The sequence below is a fragment of the Sitophilus oryzae genome, unplaced genomic scaffold (assembly GCF_002938485.1).
Source record: "Sitophilus oryzae breed Bouriz unplaced genomic scaffold, Soryzae_2.0 scaffold_1499_pilon_pilon, whole genome shotgun sequence".
Taxonomy (NCBI): domain Eukaryota; kingdom Metazoa; phylum Arthropoda; class Insecta; order Coleoptera; family Curculionidae; genus Sitophilus; species Sitophilus oryzae.
In genome coordinates, this window is record NW_022146168.1 from 701,412 (window position 1) to 729,162 (window position 27,751).

The following is a 27,751-nucleotide window of genomic DNA, read 5'->3' on the forward strand; positions in this document are numbered from 1 at the left end:
TATCTTTTGATGTATTTTCTTTAATCCTGTGTTTTAGCATATATTTACTATATTTTTTTATAAATAATCATTCTTCATACAACAATTGAAGGCTTTTCTTGAATATATGCTGCGGCTATGTTACAAAAGTAAGTTTTAAGTAAATGAAGAAAAACGATTTTCTACGGTTTTCGTATTGATAATCATATTCAAGTGGTACTAACATCAACTTTATTAATCCCCAGATATAAAAAGTTGCACAACACAGATAATAAACCAGTATTAGAGATATATGTAATAAACTCTTGAGTCCCGGGAATAAGGGTTTATGTGAAATGTAACATAAACCCTTATTGCAGGCAACCAATTTAGATTGCCATTTTTTTTTGTGTACAAGTTGTACATTTCTTAACCGTTTCTTTTTAATACACCTCCATTCAGTTACAATTAGATGCCCTTATTCGAGGGAATGCTTCAATTTTCTAAAAAGAAAATAATCAAAATCTATACAGGGTGATCTGAACTGTATTCCGGAAACTTCGGCAGCATATTCTGCAGATAAAAATAAGTAAAAAATTTCGTATAAGTGTATGTCCTAAAATGCTTAGTTTCGGAGATTCAGGGTGTAGAAATTTTATTTTTTTCGATTTTTTCCAAGTAATTTCTGAAGTAACGTCAATATTTGGATGAAAATTAGTGTCTGGGAGTTTTTTGACGTGAGAAATTTGATTTTGATATCAATTTGACTCCTAATTGTAGAGGGCGCCACCTACATTTTTTAACTGGTTTGAAGAGTAATAACTTTTCGTCCGTACCTGTATAAAACTACTGACTAAAAAATATACATTTGCGACGTTTTTTACGTAAAAAAAAGTTTCTTGGTAAAAAACGCTACGAGTCATGGTTCTCCAGATATTTGGAATCGAAATTTTCAATACCTGTCATCACTGACATAAATTAAACATTCTAACTAAATAGTTATTAGACTGAAATTTGAAATGTTTTTGTGCCAAAAGCACAACAGAAACTGTTTTATCATCAATTTTTTGAAGAAAAATTTATGAATAATTTAAAAAAAAATAATAAAAAGTTCCCAAATTTATTATTTCAGTAAAATAACTATCCATTCAACATATGTTTATTTTTTGTCAATAATGACATGTATTGACTATTTCCATTCTAAATCTCTTGAGAACGGTTGCTCGTAGCGATTTTTACCAAGAGACATTTTTTACGTAAAAAATCACGGGAATGTATATTTTTACACTCGATAGTTTTATAGAGGTACGGACGAAAAGTTATTACTCTTCAAAACAGTTAAAACACATGTATGTGGCGCCCACTACAAATAGGAGTTATATTGACATCAAAATCAAATTTCGCATATCAAAAAACTCGAAAACTCATCCAAATATTGACGTTACTTCAGAAATTATTTGGAAAAAAAAACTTCTACACCCTGTATTTCCGAAATTAAGCATTAAGACATACATTTATACGATTTTCTTTACTTATTTTTATCTGCAGAATATGCTGCCGAAGTATCCGGAATACAGTTCGGACCACCCTGTATAATCTAATATCTGCAAAACCGTTAAGAATATCGCTTTAAAAAAACACTTTTGAATACACTAAATAACTTTAAAGACAAAAAATGTTCACTATTTAATTCTGCATCTAAAATGAAAATAATATACAGGGTGTTGCATTTAAAAAAATTGAGATAGCATTGTAAATATTGCGATGCTGGCGACACCATAAAAATTATTGTAATTTTATGCTGAATCCAAATCTGTACAGAAAAATGGGGGTTCGATTTAAAAAACTTAAAACTTTATCATAACTTTTTTTTGACACGCCTTGTATGCAAAAAATATTTTTAGTATATGTATATAGGGTTTTAACTTCCTCAGGAAGGATCTTAGGGTATATGATCAGAGGAACTTTACGATTTATTTTTATCTGTAGAATCGTCCACTGAAGTTCGGTACACTATTTTTTGCACCCTGTATTTTAGAGAAAGATTTTTAAGGTTGATTCTCACTATACCTTCCGTTTCCATTCCATATCCGTTCCGTATTTTTTATTGCATTGACGCTATACGTAAGCTCCCATTCCGTATCAGCTCCATACTTTTTATTGTACAATTTATATCATTACGAAAGTTTGATTTAAAAAATTTGTATCTTTTGAAAAAGGTAATAGATTTAATTAAGAGGTTAAAGATAAATAAGTATCAATAATATGTTAACAGAGCTGGTACTGGGTAAGAAACTGACAACGCTGTTTCCGATACGCTTCAGTCCGTCCGCCAAAAAAATGTATGGAAGGAAAGGATATGGAACGGAAGGAAAACGGAACGGATAGTGTGCATTGTCCTATTCATTTACATGATATATTTTATGTAAACGGAAAAAAACAACTCTCGTATTTTAAAATCAAAGCATTTTAGAATATTAATAATTTTTAATCTAAATACCTGTACCAGTCGCCAGGTATGTTTTGACAGTAAAGGTAGACGTTCCTTCAAATTGAAAGAAACGAACGTTCAAAATTCCAGTGCTAATTTACAATCGTCGTCTTCAACATGGCCGACCCTTGCCCGGACGTATGCCCTATGTGCCCCGTCCCCTTCCTCAACGATCTGGACATTTGCGACCTGGAAAACTACAAGCATCCGCCGTTCTTCTTCGTCCTGTGGTGGGTGAGCTTGGCCACCAAAGCGGCCATCGACAAGATCATGGAACTGATCGAGGGAAGTGGCGATGAAGACGGAGACGAAGGAGGCACGGCCAAGGGCGTAGAAGGCGGGGATGAAGGTGAGGAGGAGAAGAAAGAAGGCGAAGAGGGCGAAGAAGAAAAAGGAGAGGAAACAGCAGCGGAAGAAGCTCCCGCCGAAGAAGCTCCTGCCGAAGAAGCGCCTCCAGAAGAAGCAGAGGGTTAAAGGATGTCTATACATTATTTTTACGAAATATACCTATTTTATGTTTAGTCTTATTTGTTTTATTTTGTTAATGACAATAAATGAAATGCTATAAGTTTGTTTTTGGTCGTTTGTGCTATAAAACACTCTGTATAATAATTATAGTGGACAGCATACTGCAGCAGAGAGGATTGGGCATTAGATACAGATACAGATACAGACCGCGGTCTGTTCAACATAAAAAGACTCGGGGCAAAAACACGTACAAAATTCATCACAGAACTTCAATACGCTGATGACTGCGCTCTAGTTGCAAAAACATTACAGCAATTACAAAAAATGGTGAACACATATACCTGGGCATACGAGGCTTTGGGCCTTAAGCTGACATCGACAAAACTAAAATCATGTGCACTCCTCCGGAAGATCACAACAAATGCTATAAAAATCGGAGAACTATTGGAATATATAGCGGAATTCAATTACCTCGGCAGTTTGATTTCGGAAAAGGCCAATATCGACTCTGAAATTCAGCACAGGATTAGCAGCGCCTCAAGAGCATTTTGGAAATTAAAAGACAGGGTTTTCTACAATCATGACTTGAGCACAAAAACGAAACTTGCAGTGTACCGAGCAATAATAATCCCCACCATGTTATATGGGAGCGAAACCTGGGTGGCCGTACCGCCGACACATGAACGCATTAAACAAGTTGTAACAGAGACACCTTAGACAACTCTTAAGAATCAAATGGTTCCATCACGTCTCAAACGTATCGGTCCTTGAAAAAGCTAACTGCGAGAGTATTGAAGTCATGATTACAAAATCCCGCTTGAGATGGGCTGGTCACGTATGCATAATGCAAGAAAACAGCATACCAAAATCTCTGCTTTACGGTGAGCTTGTAGACGGTAAAAGGAAGCCGGGTGGACAACTCAAAAGGTACAAGGATATTTCTTTAGGTATTGACCGACGAACAGGTCATAGATTCTGCTGGGTATGCAAGTAGTGCAACACATTTCTTATTGCTAAATATGTAACAAACCTACAATTAATATTATATACAAGATGGTCTTGTGTGGTCTACCCTCATATTACAAAGCTTACAATCTCCTGTTAGAAGATCCAATACAGCTTTGACAGTCTTCCTGTCTTTGCTTATCAGGTCTGTAGTAATCATCAGGTCTGTAGTAATCAGCCTGTCTCTGCCTTTTTGAGATTCGTTGACCACCCAGTGTTTTGTGGTCATTCTTGTACCTGCTTTTGCGGCACTGCAGAAGGATTCTGGGCCTATGAATGGTATTCACAAGCCTTATTTAGCCATTTAATCTGCATTCATTGTGACGATCGCTTCTCTAATGGATATAATAATAATAATAGCTCCCGTATATAGCGTTTAACGCCTTGGGAGTAGCAAGGTACAGCTTGCCATACTAGATCCGTTCGGTATACAAGGAAGGTAATGTGGCTAGCACTACGCTTCAACCGCCTATTATTACCTCATGATTGTGAATCCCAAGTACTCATTTAAGGCTGAGTCGACCTAGGTACCCAAACTATTTTTATTTTAATAAAAATAGTCGGCTGATGCAATGCCGGGTGTGGGATTCGAACCCACTACCTTCAGATTGGTAGACGAGAGTCTGTACCTCTACGCCACCGGGCACCTTTCTAATGGATAAAATTCATTAAATTGTTAGTGCTAGTACTCGATTTAACTATCTTTAATCTACTTTTTCAGTGGAGAACAAGCCAAGTTAGCCGCCCAAGAAAAAGTGGAAGCTCAGGCGGCTCAACAGGCCGCTATGCAAGCCATCGAGTCTGAGAACAAGGCTAAATCAACTACCGAAGTATCGGCGATGCAACAGATCAATTTCAGCGCCTACACCCACAGAGCCGTCTCGTTTTTGGCCAGGAACTTCTACAATTTGAAATATGTCGCCTTGGTATTGGCTTTCTGCATCAATTTCATGTTATTGTTCTACAAGGCAAGTATCAAAAGTTTCTTAGTTTATTAATTTTAACCAGTCAAAAGTTCATTAAACATGAAATAGCTATTTATGTAACTGTAACAAGTTACGAAATGAATGTGCTTTAAGCACGGGACGCAAAATTGTCCAACGAGCCGAAAGCCGAGTTGTACAATGCGTCGAGTGTTCAAAACACTCTTTTCGCAACGAATTTCATACAAGATTTTTTGTGAAAGCGGATAATTTGAGATTTTCATGCTATTATTATTATTTATTTTTAAACATTTTTTAAAATGTTCTGGTAATCGGTTCCTAAGGCATTGTTTATGCATTGTTTAATGACAGTTTAATGACAAAATTCTATCAGGTTCAAAAGTCAACAACTTTGAAACCTGGGTCAAAGAAAAACATGTTGAGAATTTCACAGAAAAGGTATTGCTAGCCTATTTTCTGAAGTATTTATTAGTGTGAAGATTCCGAATACAAAAACTCATTTTCCAAGAGTGTTTACGATTACTGAGGGACCAATAGATGTTATCAATTTCTTACATGTATTTCGTAAGTACGCAAAACCGACCACTCAATGTGACACATCAGCGATTTTTCTTGACGTATCGAAAAAATCAATGCTGTACCCTGCCAGTTGGAATCAATACAATTGAGGGTATGCCAAAAAAGATAGCGGAATTCCTTGGACTCTCCAACGCCATTGGATACACTGGTCATTGTTTCCGGCGTAGCTCTGCAACAATGCTGCCAGATTCAGGAGCGGACATAACAGTTTTAAAGCGACATGGAGGTTGGCGATCAAGCTCGGTTATTGAAGGTTACATTGAAAATTCAATTGAATAGAAAACCGAAATAGCAAAAAGAATCATGGGACAGAAAGATGCGCCAAATAAAAAATTAAAAGCAGTTCACGTAAAAGCAGAAGCTACCAGCATTGCCAGTACAAGAAATTTACTTATTCCGACTCCTACAACTTGCATTTCTCTTAGAGACGAGACGTTGGATGCCTCTTGTATTCACTTAAATAATTTAAATAATTGTACCTTTAAGATAAATATTTTCATGGTTTGTAACATGTTATTTTTTACTTTTAGGCACTAGTGCCTAAACAAGTGTCACTTTTAGATACTAGTGCCTAAAAAAATGTCATTTCGAATCTCAAATAAATATCAAAAACTGTCAGTTTCGAAACGCTTTCACAAAAACATCTTTTTTACTCCCCATTCCTTTCGGTTCTTTAGATTCGCTTGTCAGATAATCGTTTCAACCTAAACGCATAGACTTTGGATTTGTATTGCCTTTAATAGATGCATTTCTCTTATTGTTAGGTATCTACGCTAGGTGGCGATTCTGACGGTAGCGGAAGCGGTAGTGGCAAAGGCTCCGACATAATCGAAGGTTCGGTCGAGGGTAGTGGCTCAGGAGGATCAGAAGAAGAAGACGACCCGCCTGAATTGGTAATGGTGGACGAAGATTTCTACTACATGGCGCACGTGATGAGACTGGCGGCCGCTTTACATTCTCTGGTATCTCTAGCCATGCTGATAGCGTACTACCACTTAAAAGTACCTCTGGCCATCTTTAAAAGGGAAAAGGAAATCGCGAGGAGATTGGAATTTGAAGGATTGTATATAGCGGAACAACCTGAGGATGATGACTTGAAGTCTCATTGGGATAAACTTGTTATTTCGGCAAAGTAAGTTTTTATTTGGTGTCATTGAAAGCAGTGGCTAAGTCTTGTTCAATACTTTAAAAGTGCTTCTTCTCCTTACAGTGCCATACTCTATACAGAGTGTCGACTATCACCCGCATGTACTTGTGATGTGTGTAATCAGTGTTTCACAAGTACAAGTTTATCGCCGAATCCGAATGGCACTATTTGAGAAGCTGTACAAGGCAAATATACTCAAGGTGGTTTGCCATTGTCCTCGTTGAGGTGGCGGCTCGCTGGTCGCTCTATGTAGATAAATAAATATTTTTATTTTTAATAAATAAAGCGTAATTACATCTTCCTGTAATCGGACCCATCATTGTCCATTGTTGGCTATGCGGATCCAAGTTATCCCTGCTAATTTCCTAATATAATGGTACCATTTAGGTCTGGTCTTTTTCTAAGTCTCTTAATTCCTCGTGGGTACCATGCCGTAATTTTTGTGGTACATCTGTTGTCCGTCCTTCTTGCCAGGTGTCCTGTCCATTACCACTTGAGGGATTTGATTCTCTGTGAATAACATCTATTACTTGGATCTTTTGTAGTCTCCACTCTATTTTTTACGGTCTTTCTTGTTATTCCCAGCATATGTCGTTCCATCGAGCATTGTTTGACCTGCAGTTTCGTAATGATGTCGGTTTTAAGTGTCCAGGTTTTGCATGCAGAGGTAATGACTGGTAGTACACATTAATCGAATATTTTCTTCTTTAGAAAAAATTGCCTTCTAGATTTGAATATGATTGAGTTTCTTCCATATATACTACATGTTAACTTAGTTCTCCTGTTGATTTCTAGTAGTATGTATAGTAGGCTTGAGCTGTGCTTTAGTTGTCCAGAGAGTTTTCTATTGATATACTTATATATCATCTCCAAGTGTATTGTTGATAGCATATTATAAATTAATCTACTTTTGTACGCTATCATTGTGAAAATTAGTCTCTCTAGATTTCTAAATTCTAAAAGTATTTGTTAAGTTAAGCTAACTCAAAATATATATTTCATGTGCACCAGCGCATACTAGAATGTTCTTAAGACAATTAGGAGAAGTATAAAATGCATTTCCTTAAGTTCTTAAGGTTACATTCTTAGGGTTAATGTTATGGATAAGGCTAGGACTAATACTCGATGTATGAACCAACCCCATTACATTTATTTATTTGTCTTATTTGACAGATCGTTTCCGGTGAACTATTGGGACAAATTTGTCAAGAAAAAGGTGCGTCAGAAGTACAGTGAGACCTACGACTTCGACTCCATCAGCAACTTACTAGGGATGGAAAAAACGTCTTTCCAACAACAGGACTCTGATGAGGGACACAAAACTATCATTTGGTAGTAAGTATGGATACTCAAGAAATATTTTATACCGGGTGTTTTTCAATTGTGGTTCACTTGTGACCAAATTTTTTCAGATAAAAAGCGTGATTTGGTATGTTAGTGTATTACAAAAATTAGGATTGATTGACGTATTCAATTGTTTTTCATCACTTCCTGTTTCGCCGAAAATGACTGCAATTTTTGATTTTTAAACGGTACCCTCGGTACTTTGTTGCATTATTTTATAGAAAATGTCATTCTGAATAGAATGGCATATCATATGTCAACTTTTGACATTTTCGCTTAAAACCAAAATAATTTTTTAAATTTCAATCTAGAGTACCATAGGTGTGTTAAAACCACTAATTTTTAATCAAGAAGCCTTGGAAAAATACATTTGATAGCTTAATGTTTTTAGTGTCTTGTCCTGGCCGGTTAAAAAATGCCAAAATCGTATTTTTAATCATAACTAATTTTCTTCAAATGGGACGAGGGTGTCTCATTAGCATATTCGGAAAAAACATTTTTTTTGCCGATAATGTACCAAACTATTCGCAAAAACATGTTTTTTTAAACCTTTAATTGTTTAATCTCTTAACACATACTTGGTATTTTGAGTCATATTTCAATTCAATACTCAATTCATTGTCAATACTAGAGTATTGACAATGAATACTCAAAAAAAGCATTTTAAATTTAAATCTAGAGATTGAAATTTAAAATGCTTTTTTTGAGTGAAAATGTCAAAAGTTGACATATGATAATGGCGTTCAGAATGTCATTGTCTAAAAAAAATAAAGTAAAAGATACCGAGAGTACCATTTAAAAATTAAAAGTTGTTATCATTTCCGGTGAAACAGGAAGTGCCCGAAAATAATTGAATACGTCAACCGATCCTTAATTATGTCATACATTAACATACCAAACCTTGTTTTTTTATCTGAAAAATTAAAAAAGTTTTAGGGGTGAGCCACTTTTGAAAACCACCCGGTAGAATAAAATCTTGTTAAATTTAACCTTTTTTATCTCTTAGTATACTGAACATCGATTGGAGATACCAAGTCTGGAAATCCGGAGTTACCATCACCGACAACTCCTTCCTCTATTCCCTGTGGTACTTCACGTTCTCCATCCTGGGTAACTTCAACAACTTCTTCTTCGCCGCTCATCTCCTAGATGTCGCTGTCGGTTTCAAAACGTTGCGCACCATCTTGCAGTCGGTCACTCACAACGGAAAACAGCTGGTGCTCACCGTGATGCTGCTCACCATCATCGTGTACATTTACACGGTCATAGCGTTCAACTTCTTCAGGAAGTTCTACGTGCAGGAGGAGGACGAGGAAGTTGACAGGAAATGTCACGACATGTTGACGGTAAGAACTATAGCGTTGTAATAGAGTAAACGATACCACTTAAGCTTGATTTTCATGCATCCGTTGTCCGACGGTACGATATTAATTTTATTGGTTGAATTTAAAGACTACAATTGGTTAGAAAATTACGCATTTTAAAATTTATTGCATTTTCATGCCTCCGTTCATCGGATATACGATTTGCTTGTGATTGGTGCCATTTTATATTTTCATTTCCATAACGATTTCGCTGTTTTACTTATAGTCTAAGAGCTAGCAAAGTTTTCGAGAGAGAATTTTAAGAAAGCTGGTTATTTAATATATCTTTTGCTATGGTCTCCTGAACAGAATGCGGACCGTCTGGCTGCCGGTAGACGTTGCGTTCACTACTGCGCATCACAAATTCGCCCTATATTTCAGAAACTAAGGAGGCTAGGACAAACCTATGTGTAGCATATTTAGTTTCATAAAAAAGGAGCAAAGTAATGTAAAAATCGCATCATTTTATCTCTACTCATAAACGACAAATCCCATAAAACACGAAAATGGGATACCCTGTACAGATGTGATGCGCAGTAATGAACCGTAGTAGTCTAAAGGCAGCCAGACGGCCCGCACTTTGGTCAGAAGGGCATAGCAAAAGATATATTAAAGAACCAACATTCTTAAAATTATCGTTTTCCCGACGTTGCTAGATCTTGGAATATTATAGCCAGGCAACAAATAGAATTATAAGCGCTAGACGCGAGTCTATTATATCACTTTATACGCTGCATATGAGTGGATCTAACACCCATTATTGTATTATTGTGTATAAAAATATGTCTATTCTTTGCAGTGTTTCGTGTTCCATCTTTACAAAGGTGTGAGAGCTGGTGGTGGTATAGGTGACGAAATTGAACCTCCAGATGGTGATGACTATGAGGTCTACCGAATAATGTTCGACATCACATTCTTCTTCTTCGTCATTGTCATCCTGTTGGCCATCATCCAAGGTTTGATCATCGACGCTTTTGGTGAACTCCGTGACCAGTTGGAGAAGGTTATAGAAGACATGGACTCAAATTGTTTCATTTGTGGATTGGATAAGGGATATTTGGATAAGGTGCCGCACGGGTTCGATACCCACGTCCAACAGGAACATAACCTCGCTAATTACATGTAAGTAACTCTGATCATAGGCCTCGCCGATCGCAGTTTTTTCTGCCGTCATACCAAATAAACTTTTAGTCACGTGATTAAGCTTGACCGGCACAGCGTTGCCCACTTTTACATATTTTCATTTAATCAAAATATTTTAGAAAACAAAAATAAATTAATTATAAATATATAAACAGTTATTATTTACATCGACTCACCTCCCTAACTACACTTAAAGTACATAAAGGGACATTACTACAGCTTTACCGTTCAAAATATTCTAATAAGGTTAGGATGAGTTTTTTGTAATGGCTATTCAGCTGATGCGGCATCTTGTACACTTCACATTAAAAGTGATTCTGAAAAAAATAATGTTCGACTGCCAAGTCTGCTAGTAAAAATTTTTAAGCTTAAAAAACTCGTAATGCAAAACTAAAGTGTCAACACGAATGTTAATGTCAGGATATAAATAAATAAATATGGCAGTTTGACAATTTTTACAGCAGAGCTACCACCTGAATTACCAGCGGCAGTTATTTGCTAGTTAGTCAGCCCGGCGCCGAATACGTCTATGGCTAGCAACAATGAATTTAAAAATCGATTACGTAAATAAAAGTTTAATTGGTATTGCTTATACAAATGTATCGTTTACATTACGTACCTCAAAATACTTTAAGTCTTGATTACATTACAACGCAACTATAACCGTACGTAAAGTTCTGCGTTACGTCTTAAGAGATATGTATACTAGAGATGAGCGAAACTATGATTCTCCAATCGCAATTGAAACTGCGACTGTGACTATAATAAAATTGGTTGCTTAATTTGAAACTCGCAAAAAGAAAAAATCGCAGTCGCAGTTTCCTATGAGAGCCAATCGCAGGTTGCGATTGCGATTTTAAAATCGCTGCGATTGAGTCGCAATTTGCGATTTGTTGCTCATCTCGAACATATTCACTTTGTGCCGTGCTTTAACTGTCTAGTAATAACTGACGATGCATTAATGCGTTGGTACTATTATAGGTTCTTCCTCATGCACTTGATCAACAAACCGGACACAGAATACACTGGTCAAGAAACATACGTATGGAACATGTACCAGCAAAGATGCTGGGACTTCTTCCCAATGGGTGACTGTTTCCGCAAACAGTACGAAGATGAAATAGGAGGTGGTGGAGGCTAGACTTAGTTTCCTTTAATTTTACAAAGTTTTTTTTGATGGTGCTCAAAGAGATCTTCTAAGCTTGATTTTAGAAGTGTCTGTATTCTAAATCGAATTTTATCTAGCGGGTAAGTCCTACGACGTTGTAAATATGTACGCTCATGTAAAGAAATAAAAAGGCTTGTTTCGTAGGTACGCCTTACGTTTCTTTGTTAAATCGATTAGGTTTTACTGTTTTAATATAAGAATTATTGAAATTGATTTGTTTTATTTAACGTCCTGTATATCATTGTAAATTCAAGATAGTAGTATGAGAGTATTGTATCCCCCTTTCTTAAGTTAAAATTATATATCTGAGACGGTTTTACAGAGGTTAGTTCTCCATCTCCGATATCAGTCGTACCAAAGTTTATGGCATGAATGGTTGTCTCGGCGCAGTCTGTGATGAGATGTTCTGGTGTTTCCCCATTTTCCACACTCTGCATTCACTGTTGTTTCTTAGCTTCAATCTACTGAGATGTTCATTGAGGAGACAGTGTCCTGTCAAAAACCCAATGACAATCCGAAGATTCTTCTTACTTAAATCTAAGAGAATCTATCTTCTAACTAAATCTAGGAAAAATTCTCGGTCGTAAGTCCTAAGAAATTTCTTTGAGTGTCTTAGACCGTTGGATTATTCCCATTCCAGATTACGGACGGAGTCTTCCAGGTCCTTGAGTTCTGCTTTAAGTTGGTTTCTACGAGTTGATGTTTTTTTCCATAACAAGGGGCCGTCCTCTGCCGGAAACACTGCGACTTTAGCTTTCCCAAATAAAGTGTCGCTTGCGATCCAGAGCCTCGCAGTAACATTATGTGCTCCGCTGTTTCAGGATATTTATCGCAGAGTCTGCAGATACTTCCTTGATACAGGTTGAGCTTGTTCAAGTAAAACTTGACAGCCATGTGTCCTGTCAAGAGGCCTGTTGTAATCCGCACTTTATTCCTGCTAGGCATTAGCAGTTCTTTTGCGGTTTTAGAACTAGGTCCTTGGATAAAAGCCTTGCTGTTCCTGTACCCATGTCTGTTTCTCCAGTGGACATTCTGCTTTTCCCTGATCCAGAATTTGAGTGCACTACGGGCCATACATTGGGTATTCCCAGTACTGGCTCTGGACCAAGATAGGATGCCGATGATCCTTGCCTAGCTAGCTCATCGGCTTTTTCGTTGCCTTGGATGCCGCTGTGTCCCGGCGCCCAGAATAATTTAATTCTGTTCCTCCGAAATTTATGGTTACTGAGTTGATCGCTTTTAGTGCTGCTTAACTATCGGATAAAATGGTTATTTCCTGTTTTCGATAGTTCCTATCTAAAGTAAATTGTACGCATCTTCCGATGGCGTAGATTTTTGCTTGAAGCATGCTAGGGTAAGTGCCCATTGGTTCGGAGTATTTAGTTTTCGGCCTAAATACTCCTATCCCTGTCCCTGCCTTGGTTTTAGAAGCATCAGTATACCACGTTATGGTATGGTCTTGTACATTATGGTAAGTTGAACATTCTTGGTATATCATCCACTAGAAGTTGGAGGAGTGGAATTTCCTTTTTTAGGGTGTTCCAGGCCCCTGACCTGAGAATTCTCCCAGTACTGTTTCCGTCAATGACCATTATAATCATTGTCGCGTTGGCATATCTACCGACGACAATATGCAGTGGTGTTAGGCCTAGAATGACCTCCATTGCTGCTGTTGGGCATGTTCTCATGGCACCTGTGATGCAGACGCATGCCAGTCTCTGTACTTTGCACAGGTTTTGCCTTGCTATACGTTACTTTAGTTTTGTGTACCAAGCAACTTCTCCATAGGTAATCATAGGCAGCGCCGGTTTATACATAAAGCGGGACAAGCGGCCGCTTGGGGCCCGGGCCTCGAGGGGCCCTTATTTCGGTTATAAAAAAAATATAAATATAAAAATGAAGAAGTTAATAAATAAATGGTCTTTTAAAAAAGGTAAAGTAAATGTTTTAACTAAAATTTCGAACCTGCATTGTTGACTACCATATGGTTTAAAATCTTAGAAAAGGTTAATGCTACGACCAAAGCTTTGCAAGATCCATCACTAAATATATTTACTAGCATCGAGTTATTGAAGTCACTGGTATCATTTGTTCAAACATTCCGTGGAAATTTTGACAGTATCGAAATTGAGGCAGCGACTTTAGTGGATGACGCTACCTATAAAGAAGATATTTCTCTTCAACTAGAAAAAGAAAAGTATTTTTTAATGAATCAAAAGAAAAAGCAGTTCACCTAAGTGGCAAAAAGAAGTTTAAGGTGGAAGCCCATTACGCAATACGACTCCATAATTCAAGGTCTTGAAAGACGAATTAAAAGCTATCACACTGTCAACGAACGTTTTAAGTGTTTTTTAGCAATATCGATGAGATAGCATTTGAAGAGTCTGCCAATATCTTGAAAAATACATATAAGTCGGATGTAGAAGGAGATGATATATAGAAGGATATTATCATAGAAGGATCAAATATCGAAAAATTAGATTGCAATTTAATAATTGACCAGTTTGTAAAAGAGAAATGTAGAAAGAATCACATTTGATCAATGTCCCAAATTTTTATATTGTTTATTTATTAAGTTATTTCTTTTATGTTTTGTTCAAAAATTATAAATGTTTTATTTTTGCGTTAAATGTTGTATAATATTATTTAAAATGTTTAATAGCCCAGTCAAATTAGACAAATTGGTGGAAAAAAATCCCAGTTTTGAAAATGGTTTTAATTGATTCCTCTAGACTTGTGCTAATATGTGTCAAAAGTCCCCGAAGATAAACGATGAGCTGGAGGAGAGGGGAGGGGTTAAATGCCACTTTTATGACTCTTTTTAGCTGATATTTCGGAAAATATGACACTTACGAATAAACACCTTATATAGAAAATTGTAGCCTAGAAAATTCTCTACAAAATTGGTTGAATACATTTTTTTCATAGGTTATATTTTTTTCATCCGCCTTTTTTTTAGTAGGTCTTTCAAATTCTTTTTTAATTTTGTATTATAACGTATAATATATTATCAAATTTAAATTACAAAAAATATATTATGTGATTAAAGATAAGGTGCTTTAATTTTCATTATAAGATTTTTGAATTGAAGAATTATATGAAGGCATTTCTTATTTCCAACACAAAAATTAATTCAGAATCATAATAATTCACTATTATTTTATAAATGTATTATTATTTATTTTGATTCTTTAATATATTATGTACATGTTGGTTTTGATTCTTACCAAAAATATAAAGCAAAATAAATGAATAGAAAACATTATTTATGTTAACAAATAACTTGCGCAGTCAAGGAATGATTGGTGTGAACGTATCACGTCTAAAATTTATAAAATCACAGTATATACTAAAAGTTAAACTTAATACATACTTAAACAATCATGATATCGTACTTCTTCAACGCTATTTGAACGAAAAACGTGCAATGAAAAGAAATGTGTTTGTACGGATTTGGTATATGCCATTTAATTTAGTATCCAAATTTATGAAGGGCATAGTTCGGAAATCATAAATCCGGGAACAAAAATGTATAGAAACATTTTTATAGAGAATTTTGTCAGCTTTATTTTTGTGTATGGAGTGTTTTTCAGTAGATGTCATAGTTTCCGAGATATAAGCAAAAAAGAGAGAGAGTGAAAAAATTGACATTTAACTCCTCCCCACTCCTCGAGCTCTTCGTTTATCTTCGGGGACTTTTGACACGTATCAACACAAGTCTAGAGGAATCGTTTATAACCATTTCCAAAACTGTGGGAATTTTTTCCGCCGATGGACCTTTTTTTAATTAATTAAATACATTATGTTCGTTGCGACTTTTTTTTACGTAGATAATTTAGTAAATCGTACAACACACTACATACCTAACCATAATCATTATGTATAACAAACGTAGGGTAGGGGGGCCCGAAAAAAAACGCTTGGGGCCCAATGGTCTTTAAAACCGGCCCTGATCATAGGTCTTACTACCATGGTATACATCCAGCGCAAAATATTAGGATATCAGTCTCGAACCTATTACACATTGAATAAACATAAAAAACAACAAATTATTTAGTGTGCCAGTACTGCATCACTAAATTTTAACACGTTTAAACAAACAATTGCCACTGATAAATCCGAATTCCAACCAGCGACCTTAATATACCGGATGTTCCTAGAAGTACAAATAAACAAAAAGATGTACTTATTGGTAACATTTATTCCTTCATTAATAAGTGGTATAACATCTAGAATTTACAACTCCACATTTACTTAACAATAAATTATGTAGTAATAATACTGACGTAGGCCGATGTCTTAAGTCGAATTTACAATATGTACAAAAAAAGTTATTATCTTATTATCTTAAATCTGTTATTCTTATTAATAATAATTTTATTATTAAACATTCAGATATTTAAAAGAGAAGTAAAACGACTGAAAACAGTTAAATTTCTTTACTTAAAGATAATTTGACATTTTACAACGAGAATATAAAAATTTGGAAAATATAGAAGTCTCTAGACGATTATTTTGATTTTAATTAACGACAATTAGAATCTCACTAACCCGAATTTTTTAGTATATTGAATATAAATCGATTTTTAAATACTTTAATAGTTATTTCTTTTAGAATTATTGCAAAAGTCTCTTAAATCACTAACATTTCCACCAAAAATTAAATATTTACGGGTCCTGATTATAAATCATTCGACAATCGAAATTAGTAGGATTTTCATACTTCCTGATTTCCCCTTTGAAAAGTCTGTCCGTCTGTCTATCAAGCCATGGAAGAATATCCTATAGATAAATGAAACAAGTTTAGATTGGAAAGTGTCCATAAGGATATTGTAAACACTATTTGGCGCTATTCTTGCAACGGTCGCGACCCAAAGCTTTTGATAATTTCGGAATTTTTCCAGAAATATGTCGCCAAATATTATTTATTCAAATTTATTATTATTTTCTTTTAATTTTATAAATAAAATACAGTGTGTTGTATACAAGAAACTTTATTTTATATAAGGACATGTATGTGAAATACCTATGAAACATTGGAAACCGACGTTATGCCACGATCCACGATAGTTTTTGCAGTTCACAACACAGTTTTTTAGTTTTTAATGCCACTTTTTCACAATTTATCACGGGTTTGAGTAAGTAAAACTTAAATTAAACTCACAAGATACCAATAATTACTTTGAAAATGGACGCTTTAGACACTTTTCGGTATTTTTTCAATGAGGGCGGTTTAAATTTTAAACGATTTTATAATTTTTGAAGATTCTGACTTTAACAAGAGAATATTATTTCTGTTATTGTTTGGCGGTTGTTGTAACCTCTATAACAGCGCCAGATAGCGTACAACGGTCGCGACCCAAAACAATTATATAATTTGACGGGCTTTCCTTGGAGCTTTCCAATCTAAATTTATTTCCTTTATCTATGGAATATTCAAACAATGACACAAAATACTATTTACCTGTGAATTATAATAACAGACACCAACTGTCACTGTCAGTTATTCTCTCGAAAAAAAATAAAATTGGATGCTACTGATTAACCCAATGACTAAAGAATACAAGGAAAAATAACACCCAAGACTAAATTGTTACCATGCCACCAAACAGTGCCGTGGCACATATTTTTCTTAACATGCCTTCTAACTTAGTAGCTTGAAGGGATATTTATATTTTTGATAAATGTCTTGACTACGCCTATGGTGTATGCGGTGGTGGTATCATACTAATTAATTACGAAAAAAATTTATTGAAATGTTAACAAAAGGTACAAAACTAGTATCGATGTATAGCACATATCAAGTACAGTGCCGTGGCACATATTTTTCTTAACATGCCTTCTAACTTAGTAGCTTGAAGGGATATTTATATTTTTGATAAATGTTTTGACTACGCCTATGGTGTATGCGGTGGTGGTATCATACTAATTAATTACGAAAAAAAATTATTGAAATGTTAACAAAAGGTACAAAACTAGTATCGATGTATAGCACATATCAAGTACATATAGTAATATCAGAAAAATAGTTATCGAATTCAATTAAAAAAACGCTAAAAAGATGGAGTGGGCTGTTTATTTACATAAAAAACGGAACTCCTGGCTTCTGATTGATCGCTGCGGCTTTTACAGTTGAAAACTGAACAACTAATCACCATTGTAATAAAGTTTATACAAAGTTCACTACACACAAACTATTAAAAATTGCTAAAATTATCGCTGATGGCTCATTCGCTACAACCCAAAAAATGGCGTCTATCATCACAGATTCTGCTGCAGCCCGGATATGGGCGTTACATGTCCTTGTATTCTTTAGTCATTGGATTAACCGGAAGTCAATTCAGGCATATTGTAACCCCTTCGTGATCTAACCAAATTAGATCCAGTGTCTTTAGTCTTATTTATTTAATTTTTTACCTCTTTAGCCTTATTTATTTAATACAGATTTTGGAAGACAGTGGAGAGAACACAAATCACAGTACCATTTTGTTTTTATGTCCAATAATATGTCAAAATGATTTATAATCAACCGATGTATATTAGTTTCTCGTATATTGGTATATATTTTTTAGAATATCAGATAAAATTTCCATATAACCACAACGCATCTTTAAAAAATATGTAAACTATCCTTTACTCTCAGAATCTCATCTTCCTCTTTAAACTTAAGTACTTATAGTAGAAATATTATAGTCGTTAGCACCGTCTTTGGCATCGGAAATATTACAGAATTCTTTCAACTCTGTGGCGCTGTCGGCGTTCAACAGCGGAATATTATCTGAAGACGACAAACTGATCACTTCCGTGGCGGAAGACAGGAGTTCCTCCTCGGATTTCTCTTTTTCCGAGTCTTCCTCGACCGCGTAGTCGATTTGAGGCAGAAGAGTTTTTCTTTTGAAGAACATGAACCAGTTCTACAAAAAATATAACTTACTTAACCATACTCATTCTAAATAGAATCGTTCTGCACTTTTAGTGGAGAAATCAAGGCGGTTCTGAGCGATATTAGCGGTTCTAAAGTATATTTAGCGATTATATATATAACAGATTTAGCGAGTCTAGAACAAATTTAGCAGTTCTAAGCAGTTCTTTGGCTATTGTAAAGCGAGATAGCAGTTCTAAAGACAATTTGAGGACACATTTAGCGATTCTAAAGCAATTCTAGAACACGTTTAGTAGTTGTAGAACAAATTTAGCAGTCTAAAGCGAAATTAACAGTTCTGAATGTTTTAGTAATTCTAGCACAAACAAAGCTGTTTAGGTGTTCTAATTTTAGCTACCCTCAAGCAAATTAGCGATTTTAAACTATTTTCAGCGTTTCTAAAGCGGAATTAGCAGATCTAAAAAATGGTTTTAGTAGTTCTAGAATAACAAAAAAAGCAAAATAAAACACTAAATCACCACAATAGTAACAGTATTTCACACCAGTGTAAATGTATAAAGTGTTTTGGTGTATTGTGGTGATTTAGTGTTTTATTTTGCTGTGTAACACCAAAGGTTCCAACCCCCAACTATAATCTAAGTTCTAGATCAATATTAATAATTATAGAACAGTTATTGTTGTTCTGAAGCAGTTTTGGCTACTCTAAAGCAGGTTTACCATTTCTACAATCAATTTGAGAACACAATTGCTGTCCTCCATTCGCGAACTTCGAGTTCCGGGCTTTACGCCCTAGGGCTACTCGAGAACGGTTCTGAAAGGAGCTGTGCACGATAGCCTCGTGCCGCCATATGGCACGGAACAGTTCTGGAACTTTATGACTCAATTGAATGGAGTGAGAGTATCGCGTTCTTGAACAGTTCAGAGCTGCTCAACTGCGTGAAAAGAGGACGGCAAATTAGGGACTCTAAAGCAATTCCAGGGCACAAAGTTAGCGATTCTAGAGCGAAATTAGCAGTTCTAAAATCGTTTTATTCGTTCTAAAATAATATTAGCAATTGATAAATTATATTAGCGATAATTTTAAAGCGAAATTAGCAGTTCTAAATCGTTTTCAGTGGTTCCAGAATAATATTAGCAATGATAAAGCAATTTTAGTGGTGCTAAAGAAATTTTGGCTGCTCTAAAGCAGATTTAGCATTTTTAATCTCAATTTAAGGATAAATATAGCGTTTCTAAGCATTTTGCGGTTCTAAAAAATCGTTTCGATTCTCAGAATAATTTTAAGGAAGTTTTAAAGTGAGATTATCAGTTCTAAAATGTTGTTATTGGTTTTAAGGCAATCATAGCAGTTATGGAGCAATTTCAGTTGTTCTAGAGCAAGTTTGGTTGCTCTAAAGCAGATTTAATATTACTACAGTTATTCTGAGGATAATATATTGTCCTGGCCGGTTAAAAGATGCCAAAATCGTATTTTTAATCATATCTCAATTTTTTCAAATGGAACGAGGATGGCTCATTAGCATATTTGGAAAAAACAATTTTTACGAATAATTTGATACCATACACTTGGTATTTCGAGTCAAATTTTCGTTATGAACCGCATGTTATAATTTCAAATAAACCATATATGTGAAAATGTCAAAAGTTAAAAGTTAACAGATGATATGTCATTCAATTCAGAGTGTTATTTTCAGTGTTATTCAAATAAAGTAAAAAATACCGAAGGTGCCATTTAAAAATCTAAAGTTATAGTAATTTCTGGTGAAACAGGAAGTGAACGAAAACAATTGAATACGTCAATCAATCCTAATTTATGGCATTTACTAACATACCAAATCTCGTTTTTTTTTATCAGAAAAAATAAAAAAAGTTATAGGGGTGAGCCACTTTTGAGACGCACCCGGTATATCAATTTTTGCTTACCAAAAGCATAGAAGTGGTACTCTGCAGGTACGGAAGTTCCGTACTCTCGTGACTGGCATCCAGAGCTAAAGGCGTTACAAACCAGTTCAACACAAACATCAGCTGCATCACACAAAGAGATTTCAGGCAATTTCTCGCCGCCTTTAAGCTCATCAACTCCTCATCAATATATCCGCCGTCACCATCATCTTTCTTCTCTTTCAAGCTTTCCAGTTCCTTGTTCAGGGCCTGTAGAGACTCGCTGTGGTAGTGGTAGCCCAATTTGGACACCTCCAAGTTCTCGATCTTGATCATGGCACTGATCGCGTAGATCGTAGTCAATATCAGCAAAACGCATATTGGGATCATGAAGTTTAGGATCATACCTCTGTGCATGGATTTGAAGCAGAATTTTTTCGTTTCAAAGCTCTTGGGAACGGCGTAATATGTCGTCTAAAAATAAGAATATATTATGGTAAAGAATGTACAAAAAAATAGTTTTGACAAACCAAAGTCAAAATTGGAGGAAGTAAATGAGTGGCCAGAGTGTACCAGTTGATGTTCTTGAAAATGACGGATATCCAAGTGCGACAGAATTTCTTATATATGTATAAACAGTACAAAAATATCCATATTGTTGTATGGTGATGGAATATGTTTATTAAAATGGCTATAAGAAGACAGTTTTCGACGTTCTTGGTAGACTATAACAAAAAAAAACAAGATAATATTGTATCTCTTTGCTTAAAATCGTTAAAAAATTCAAATAATGTTGCTTTGCCAGTGGTTGACAATGATGAATTATGAAATAAAATATGTACTTGGACTGGTATTGTCTAAATCCTATAATTACTGAGCTTATTTAAGAGTCCATTTCACTAGTCCGAAAAAGCAAAATAAGCCTTCGGCATTTAACGTTTTATGTAAAACTGGCTAGGTATTTTTACACGAACGAATAAAGTAAATTAAAGATAAAGGATTATACTATATCCGTATTGTAGCACATTTTTTAGACAACTTCTTTATTTTTAAGATTTTGATGGTCAAACATCAACAAAATATTCCTTATGTTTGGACTAAATTTTCTCGAAAATAAAGCCATAATTTAAAATTCCGTTACAATACGGAAATAGGTTGAAGTTTTTTGATTACAGTGATATATAATTTATATGGTTTTGTAACAAATTGCTTGCTATTTTATGGTAAGTGCTGAAGCTCTGCAAACCTTAATCAAGCCCTAATCAGAGCATGTGTGTTTGGAATTATGGGTGTGGCTTAACACAACAGGATCGGGCTAAGCCTTAGGCTTCTGAAATATAATATATATTTCCTTCGGCCACACACCCGCTTTACCCGAGCCCTGAGAGCGACTCGAACAGTACAGTAGAGAGACTATATACATATGATGAGTTATAAGTCAAAAAAGAGGGACACAATAGCTCTATAAGGTTGCAGTGATTAACTTCCCCCCCTCCCAATCAATCTCTGACGGAGTTGGGTGCCGTCAAGCGTGAAGTTGTCCGCTGAGGACGCCAGCAATGTAACGTTTAATAAGTGGTTGCTATATTGTGGAAATTTTCATAGTTGGATTGCTAAAAATATTATTGTTTGATATAAAAACAGCTTCTTTAACTTGACTTATATACAGGGTGGTCCGAACTGTATTCTGGAGACTTCGGCAGCATATTCTGCAGATAAAAATAAGTAAAAAGTTCGTATAAATGTATGTCCTAAAATGTTTAGTTTTGGAGATACAGGGTGTAGAAGTTTCATTTTTATTTCGATTTTTTTCAAATAATTTTTGAAGTGACGTCAATATTTGGATGAAAAGTAGTGTCTAGGAGTTTTTTGTCATGAGCAATTTGATTTTGATGTCAATAGGACTCCTACTTGCAGAGGGCGCCACCTACATATTTTTAACGGGTTTGAAGGTAATACCGTTTCGTCCATACCTGCATAAAACTACTGAAAAATATATACATTTACGACGTTTTTTGCGTAAAAAAGGTCTGTCTTGGTAAAAATCGTTACGACTAATAGTTCTGGAGATATTTGGAATTAAAATTATCAATACCTGTCATCATTGACATAAATTAATTAAACCTGTCGAGTAAATAGTTATTAGACTGAAATCATAAATTTGAAATATTTTTGTGCCAAAAGTTCAACAGAAACTGTTTTATCATCTTTTTTTTTTAAATTTGTGATTAATTTAAAAAATAAAAAGTTCCCAAATTTATCATTTCAGTCAAATAATCTACTCAACATGTTTATTTTTTGTCAATAATGACATGTACTGACTATTTCCATTCTAAATATCTTGAGAACTATTGTTTGTAAGGATTTTTACCAAGAGACATTTTTTACGTAAAAAACGGAAATGTATATTTTTTCACTCATTAATTTTATACAGGTACGGACAAAGTTATTTCTTTTCAAAACAGTTAAAACCATAGACTTAAAATAAAATATAGACTGAGCATCTCATTCATAAATAGCTGGAACATGCGGTCAGACACTGTCTTGTTATTGTTGTGTTATTGTTTTAGGTTATAACGAGTGCGACACGAGCGATAGATAGGTTGTCTCTGTCGTAACGGTCGTTCCCTGACGACTCTGCCGAGAAACACAACACGAAATAAAAAGAAACAAACTAAGCATTTTAGGAAGTACATTTATACGAAGTTTTTTACTTATTTTTATCTGCAGAATATGCTGTTAAAAGTTTCCGGAATACAGTTCGGACCACCCTGTATATTGACTTATTTATACTATCATAAAACATATTAATGGTAGTCTAAGTGGACAGCCTGATGCTTGACTGCACCCAACTCCGTAACGGACGAATGTCTTTGGCATATAAGCATAGTAGTTTTAGGATTTAGTTAAAAAATAGTACCGTATGATCGAAAAAAACGGCGTCAACGATGGCTATGAAATGACGATCGATGACATTTCCCATATCATTTTACATATAAAATGACAGCGGTCTTCATTTAATAGCCATCGCTGACGCCGTTTTTATTCGATCATCCGGTATATTACATACCGAGGAGGGAAGTGTTTCATTACTGTCGAGAGATTAACTAAATCTCGAGACAATAATGAAAACTATCCTCCCAAGTTTGTATACTATTTTATTTACAACCACATCATTAATTAAAAAATAGGGACAATTTTTTTTTTGTTATGAAAAAAAATATGCGAAAATTTGTCGTTTTCTGTTTTGGCATTTCCATATTTATAGCATATTTATAGTTACCGGCACCAGTGGTCAGTGGTTGTTATGGCGCAAACCAAATACGTTTAAATTACCTATACGGAGGGTACCGCTTAAATTCCTGTCCCGATGTTAAAGGATGGCTATAGAATTTCAATGCATTTCCTACATAAGTCTATCCTTGTGTGGTAGGAGGTTTGACTAAACAAGGATGAACCTATGTCTTGAAACCATTCGACTCGATTTTCTGTCCTCCTTCAATGCTGGGACATAAATTATCTCATTGCTCTTATGTGGAGGCCGCGGTATAAGTATTTTAAACGTATTTGGCGCAAACCTTCAACAGCAAAACAAACTAAGTGACAGTTTTGAATTTCTCGTACGCTTTTTCGAATTTATATAACATAGAAAGCCAGAATGTTGTCGGAAAGTTCTGATAATGAAGACTACTTTAATATTGGTACTCCACCAGAACTTACAGAAGCTGCAAAAAGAGCAGAAGCCAGTTTACTTCCAGAGAAAAGTAGGAGGCGATATAAAATAGCATTGAAAGTATACGAAAAATGGTGTGTCGAAAGAAATGCTAAGAATATTGCTTCGGAGACAGTCTTGATGGCATATTTTAGCGACATGGCAAGGCAGAAAAAGCCATCTACTTTTGGGCTACGTACAGCATGATACGGACAATGCTAGAATTAAGGGAAAAGACTGACATATCAAAATATCACAAACTCGTCGCTTTTTTAAAACGGAATGTAGGTTTTAAACCAAAGAGGTCTAACATTTTTACCTTCAACAAATAAATGTATGAAAATCTTCAATTTTTATTGTTAATCTTCTTGTTTATTTTTGTTGATGTTAGATAATTATTTAATAAAGATATTACAAAAATGTTTTGCTTAATTAAATGAGGCGAGAAATAAGAAAAACCGAGTGAGGGAAATGGAAGAGGGAAGAAATGTAGATAATTTGACACATTACAGTATTACATATGTGGTTGTAAATAAAATAGATTTTTTTTTCATTCTCAAATAATATCTCAACATTAAGGTAAAAACACTACTTACATAAACTCCCAGCATAAAAATCAGGTTCGACAAAAACATGGTGAAGAAAATATGAACGACAATCAACATCATACTGATCTTCCTCCCTTTGTAGTACTTCTTCAGTAGTACACAAAACAAAGTTAGTAATTGTGCAGCGCAACTCAACACAGATCCAATAATAATAATCCCAGTCCCATAACTCTTGGAATTCTTTCCATTTCCTCCATAATACACGTACATTATATTATCGATACAATTGTGGTCCTTGAGGTCTGGATCGGCCAGAGAATCGTCTGGCAATTCCAGACTCGGCATGACGTCCACAGCGTAGGATTTGGTGTTCATGGTGTCAGGATTGGGTACTATTAAAGCGTCAGACTTGTACTCCTTGGAGCTGTTGTTTGCGTCATAATCGTAGTTCAAGTAGTAGTAGTCTTCTAACGATTGCTTGGTGGTTGAGGTTTTATTCTTAATAACGGTAGCTAAAAAAGTTAGTAACTTTAGTGATTATTATAATTTTTTATTACGGCTGAACACTTTGGACCAAAAAATTAGGCTTAGACTTATGACTTAAGATAAAATGAATAATAAGTAATAATAATAATTATAAAATTAAGTAATATTAGATTTTAGATATACAGGGTGTCCTAGGCTGAGCGTGCATTAAAAGTTTCTAAAGAACTACAGTATCTAGATCGGAGATTTTTTGAACATTATTGTTTCAACGAGATCTATCGATTAAAAATATTTTTAATATAGCGGCACTTCCGAAAATACCGGAAATTGTCAGCAACTTTCTTATTTTAAATGGCTACCCCCATTTTTTATTACATACTTAAATTAACTGTAAAATTTTAAATTGTGTCTAGCCCCAGCAACAAAATAAAAAGCAAAAAAAAAACACTAAATCACCACAAAAACTCTAACGTGATTGGTTAAGCTTAATAGTTGCCTTGCTGGAGCTAGACACGAGTAAATTTTATGGGTTGTGATATTAAATACTCTACACCTAACATTAACCATTTTTGAGAAAAAAATATTTAAACGATTTTGAACGAAAAAAACTGTCTGTCAAAAAATGTGTATATACCGAACGTCAAATTTAGTGATTATTACAGCCACTATGAGATAAAGAGAAGCCATGTGGCTATCTATTTCAAAAATTAAATTGTTCGAATGGCATATAATATTGGCCGTAGCTGTCATGGAATTAAGCGATTAAAAAAATATCATAAACTATTTTTGAGGCAATTCCTGTCGTTTTGGTTAGATTTTAAGAAAATCAAAAAACTAATTGCACATTCTTATAGCCCCTTTATAAGGTCTATCTGATAGTATTTTTATATTTTCAAATTAGCTGATAATTTGAGAGATACACAGAGGCCAACTTTTTGAAACTTACCTGATATAGCCTAATTTCTTTAATTAATTAATTAATTAATTAAGTACTTTAAATCAAATTAAAACTTGATCCAAAAAGTTATACAGAGTGAGACAAAATTAATATAGAACATTGGTCACCTTTAAAAGCATATTACTCTTTTATTTTAAATGGAACACCCAGTATGTTATTCCGATATTCAATGATATTTATGTCTCTTCAAAATACTATTAAAGTTACCTACCCCTCAAACAAAAGATTTTCCTAGATATTTTCATTTACATGATTTGATTTGAGTAGATCTTTATTATTTGATAAAATCTAGGTGGCTGTGATATGTCTGATATTACTTCAACATACCTGTCTTATTAGTCGAACTTTAACAACTAGTTATCATTTTGTTCTTCAGTTAAAAAAAAACAAAGAAAATTCTCAGAAATTTGCCGAAAATGCAAACTTATCCTACATCAGAGAAAATTCATATTTATGATTCTATTAGTTGGTGAATGCAGTGTGCATTCGCCAATTAATAGAATACTTAACTGCCTCTGATTTTATCTAGTCTGGTTTTGTATAGGGATATGTTAAGAGAATATGTTAAGTGTTTACAAAACTTGACCAACTATTATCGACAACATGAGAGAAATAATTGTAGCTGCTTTTCGAGTAGAACTCCACGACATATGCTTTATAAAATGAAAAGATCTTTTGAAAACAGAGAATCATTTTATGCAGTTAACAGGAAAGGAAGCATTTGATTATATCTATCTAATTTTTGTCACATAATTAATATCTAGTTTTAATTCTATAATAATTAAAATATGTTTTAAACGTGTATTTTTTATTACCCTTGAATATTTTACTCTACATCTGTTAATTTTTGTTAAATTAACAAAAGGTATATCACAGTCACCCTAGATTTTTTTAAATAATGAAGATCTACTGACAGAAAATCATAAAAATTAAAATATCTATTATCTATTTCGAAGCAAACAATATTATCAGATACGATTTGAAAATGTAATTGACTGATTTAAATGTAACACACTGTATTATACAAGAATCAGATGCAAAATTTAATTACCTATCAAATTGTATTACGCTATTTTCTGGCTATCACTTAAAGTCTTCGTAGAAAAAGCATATTTTTGTTAACTCAGACTTTATTTATTATTATTTTAATCAATAGACCCATAGAATATATTCTTGACATTTAATTTTTTTTAAAAATAACAAATTTTAGAAGAAAACAGATACTAATATTACCTAACTATATTGTTAACTTATTTGTTAAAAAAGAAAACTATTTAAATATTGATAAAAGAGAACCAATTAAATGTAATTTTTAAGAAGTGTTAGTGGGAATATTCCCAAAAAATTAGTAAGAATAAGTAACTTAACATTAAATACTGTATTTATAATGTAAATATACACTTACCTAACACCCAAGGGGATACATAACAAGCACAATAAATTATGTACAACACTAACATCGCTTGAAAAAATCGAAAAAAACTAAAACGAAAAATTTTGTTACATCGGGATGCTGGCGATCTCTGAACGACGAGATCCTGAAAAGCATCTGGCCTAATGAATTACTCATATAAAAAGCTCTATAAATGTAAGGGAGTATTTATTTGGATGATTGGATTGAGCTTGCGCAGTAGTGCGATCGATAGAGCTAAAACCAGCCAAATCTGTGTTT

At 34.4% G+C, this 27,751-nt stretch overlaps 2 protein-coding genes across 7 annotated transcripts in view; one reads left to right on the plus strand and one right to left on the minus strand.

Annotated features, from left to right (window-relative positions):
• LOC115877801 (ryanodine receptor) overlaps positions 1–11,820 on the plus strand; it is a 135,916-nt gene extending 124,096 nt beyond the window's left edge. For all 4 annotated transcript variants that reach the window (XM_030894115.1, XM_030894117.1, XM_030894116.1 and 1 more), the window contains 6 exons: positions 4,644–4,890; positions 6,210–6,577; positions 7,766–7,927; positions 8,943–9,282; positions 10,100–10,422; positions 11,425–11,820. In XM_030894115.1, coding sequence (XP_030749975.1) covers positions 4,644–4,890; positions 6,210–6,577; positions 7,766–7,927; positions 8,943–9,282; positions 10,100–10,422; positions 11,425–11,584 — 1,600 coding nt within the window. In that variant the 3' untranslated portion in view covers positions 11,585–11,820. The remainder of the gene's footprint in view (positions 1–4,643; positions 4,891–6,209; positions 6,578–7,765; positions 7,928–8,942; positions 9,283–10,099; positions 10,423–11,424) is intronic.
• Positions 28–27,608, minus strand: LOC115877802. Of its 3 annotated transcripts, none has more exons than XM_030894121.1 (5): positions 27,485–27,608; positions 24,684–25,147; positions 20,906–21,100; positions 20,418–20,849; positions 28–461 (listed from the first exon to the last, which is right to left on the minus strand). In XM_030894121.1, the coding sequence occupies exons 1-5, from the start codon at positions 27,537–27,539 to the stop codon at positions 417–419; spliced, it is 1,191 nt and encodes a 396-aa protein (XP_030749981.1). In that variant the 5' UTR covers positions 27,540–27,608; the 3' UTR covers positions 28–416. The 3 variants fall into 3 exon arrangements, with proteins under 3 accessions (XP_030749981.1, XP_030749979.1, XP_030749980.1); XM_030894119.1 differs by lacking the exon at positions 28–461 and adding an exon at positions 17,725–18,525; XM_030894120.1 differs by lacking the exon at positions 28–461 and adding an exon at positions 19,131–19,426.
• Positions 27,609–27,751: the final 143 nt, after the last annotated feature.